Source organism: Cannabis sativa, chromosome 2 (genome assembly GCF_029168945.1).
Source record: "Cannabis sativa cultivar Pink pepper isolate KNU-18-1 chromosome 2, ASM2916894v1, whole genome shotgun sequence".
Lineage (NCBI taxonomy): Eukaryota > Viridiplantae > Streptophyta > Magnoliopsida > Rosales > Cannabaceae > Cannabis > Cannabis sativa.
In genome coordinates this window covers 11,806,064-11,808,720 of record NC_083602.1, presented here as the reverse complement: position 1 = coordinate 11,808,720, position 2,657 = coordinate 11,806,064, and the positions used below count along the sequence as shown (strand labels likewise).

General features: G+C 32.0%; 1 protein-coding gene across 1 annotated transcript; it reads left to right on the top strand.

Moving 5' to 3' along the window:
• The first annotated feature begins 333 nt into the window (after positions 1-333).
• Positions 334-1,068, top strand: LOC115720311 (uncharacterized). The gene has a single exon (XM_030649464.2). It carries the CDS (start codon positions 334-336, stop codon positions 1,066-1,068), a length of 735 nt encoding a protein of 244 aa, XP_030505324.2.
• The last annotated feature ends 1,589 nt before the right edge of the window (positions 1,069-2,657 follow it).

Here is a 2,657-nt window from a genome sequence, read left to right as displayed (position 1 = left end):
GTTGGAATTTAATTAGTTTCAAGTTTGTTATTTTGATTTAGGTGTGTTGTTGAAACTTTAAAAAGATTATTGACTTATTGTTGTTGTTATAACTTTATTACTCTTAAGTTTGTTGTATTTTCTTAAGTGTTTTAGAATAATTGTATTTATGATAGTTTAATTATTTTGTGATGATTTAAAAAAAAAATTGTAATAGTCCAAACCGCAAAAACCGCAGAAATCGCACCGCACCGCACCATTTTTTGCGGTGCGGTTTTTGCGGTTTTTTAGTGTCGCGGTGCGGGTGCGGTTTGGAAAATTGAAAAAACCGCATGTGCGGGTTGGTTTGAAAAAATGGTTAAAAACCACACCACCCACACCGTGAACACCCCTAGTATCCTCTCTAATGCTCTGCCGGTCAGAGGTACACTGGCTAGGAGAATCAATATTGATGACGAGACTTGCCTGTTGTGTGGGGAGGAGGCGGAGTCCATTGACCACCTTTTTCTCTATTGCAATTTTGCATACCACATCTGGAGGTCCTCCCCTTGGGGGGTATACCTGTTAAATGGTTCTGGTGGTAGGGTCTGGGATTGGGTTAAATTCCTTTGGAACTTAAAGTTAAATGGGGATGATGCAGAAAAGCTGTTTCTTTATGCTTCAATCGCTGTGGACGTGATTTGGAAAACCCGCAATGACAAGGTACATAACTCGACTCAGGGTAATTTGGTGAATGTAATTAACTCTATCTCCCATTGTTATACAGATTATGCCTCATACGTGTTCCTCTCGGTTCTTCCTGTGGTCACGCCTTCTTGGACGCCTCCGCCGAAGGACTGGATCAAAATTAACTGTGATGTTAAAGTTGGTGGAGACTCCATGTGCATTGCGACCCTGGCTAGAGATCACTCAGGAGCGGTTGTGTGGGCTGTTACGTCCTGTCTTAACTTTAGGGACCCTCTGATTGGTGAGGCGGCGGCGTGTCAGCTTGCGTTGGACAGGGCGAGGCTCAGGAAGCATGACTACGTCTTAGTGGAGAGTGATTCAGAAGTGGTTATCAAAGCACTGAAAGGAATGCACTATATTTAGAATATTGATAATTATGTATCTTTGTGTAATCAACTCTCTTATTATTTTCTTTCTTGTAATTTTACTTTTATATCCCGTGTTTGTAATTTTGCTGCCCATAATGTGGCTAGATAGGCTTTTGCCCAGAACTTTACAAGAGTTATGGAGTCACCCTCCATACCTGTTTCTATCCTTTGTAATGACCGCGAGGTCTAATTTTCTTTATCTATGCAACATCTTATTTTCAAAAAAAAAAAAAATTAATTTTTTCAGGTCGTTAAAAGTTCTCCTCAAACTATTAAGATTGTTTGATTTAAGAACTTTTGTTCGATTTCACTAAAGAAAATCTGATATGTATAAAAATTTAGGAGACGCAATTTGGTACATGTTAAAATTCCAAGATATGATTTGGTAGACATTTAAGTTTAGGGACACAATTTAGTATATGGACAATAGTCACATTAGCAAAATTGAACGAAACTAGACAAAAATTCTTAAATACAAAAACCATAATAGTTCAGGAAGAATTTTAAACGATTTGAAATTTAAGGGCATAAAAAAATCCTAATTAGTCTTATTAATATAGTAAAGAATATTTGGGGGCATTAGGTAATATTTTTGTTCATTAATTTTCTAATCACAAAAATAAAAATAAAATTTATGTTTTTAAGATTTTATTTTTAAAAAACAAAAAAAGTGTTCTATGACCACTTTTATTTTTTAATTAAAATAAAAAATAAAAGTTTGTCCTATAACTTTCATTTTTTAATTTTTGATTTTATTTAAGTCGGGTCCAAGTCCAAGTCTAGGGCCGGGGCCGTAGTTTGACTGCAGGACTAGGGCGGGATCGGAGTCCAGGTCCCAAGGTCCAAGTTGGGGTCGAAGTCTCAAATATTAATTAAAAAAAAACGGTTTAAAAAATTGTGAAAATGATTTTTATTTTTAGAATTTTTTAAATTTTGATTCTCAATTAAAAAGATAAAAAATTGAAAACAGTTTTATAGAACATGTTTTTGGAAAATATTTTACTTTTTTAATTAAAAAATAGAAAACTAATTAAAAAAAAGTGTTATCAAACACACTCTTTTATTTTAATAATTTTTTAAAACAAATATTAATATTAAATACAAAAATATATATATTAATTTTCTTAAAAAAATATTTAGCATGATATATAGTGTACACTAATATTAGTGGGATAGTAAAAACAAACTCATATAGAATAGGTTTTAGAATACCATTGGATGGGATTTAGTGCCAAAATCACTCAAATTTTGACACTTTACCATTGGAGTTAGCTTTAGAGCATTGCTTTAAACACAATAATCTTATACAAACTCTGTTCCAAAAACTTGCATAAAGATTTTTCAATTATAATAAACAATTTTATGTGGAAAAAAAAATTAAAAACGGTATTTAATTACATGCCGAAAATTAAATAATGACTATCTTATAATAGTATTAAATTCTATTATTATTTGATAGTAAGCACCCCCTTTAGCTATTTTTTTTTTGTGTTCTTTAAACTATACCTTACTAAAATTTTATTTATTTTTATTTTACTTTACACATTTATATTACTCTATATATATCTATTCTATATAAAGTGT

What these genes read in the sequence shown, in the direction of transcription:
- LOC115720311 (XM_030649464.2), top strand. Translation starts at nt 334, where the DNA reads ATGGTTAAAAACCACACCACCCACACCGTGAACACCCCTAGTATCCTC.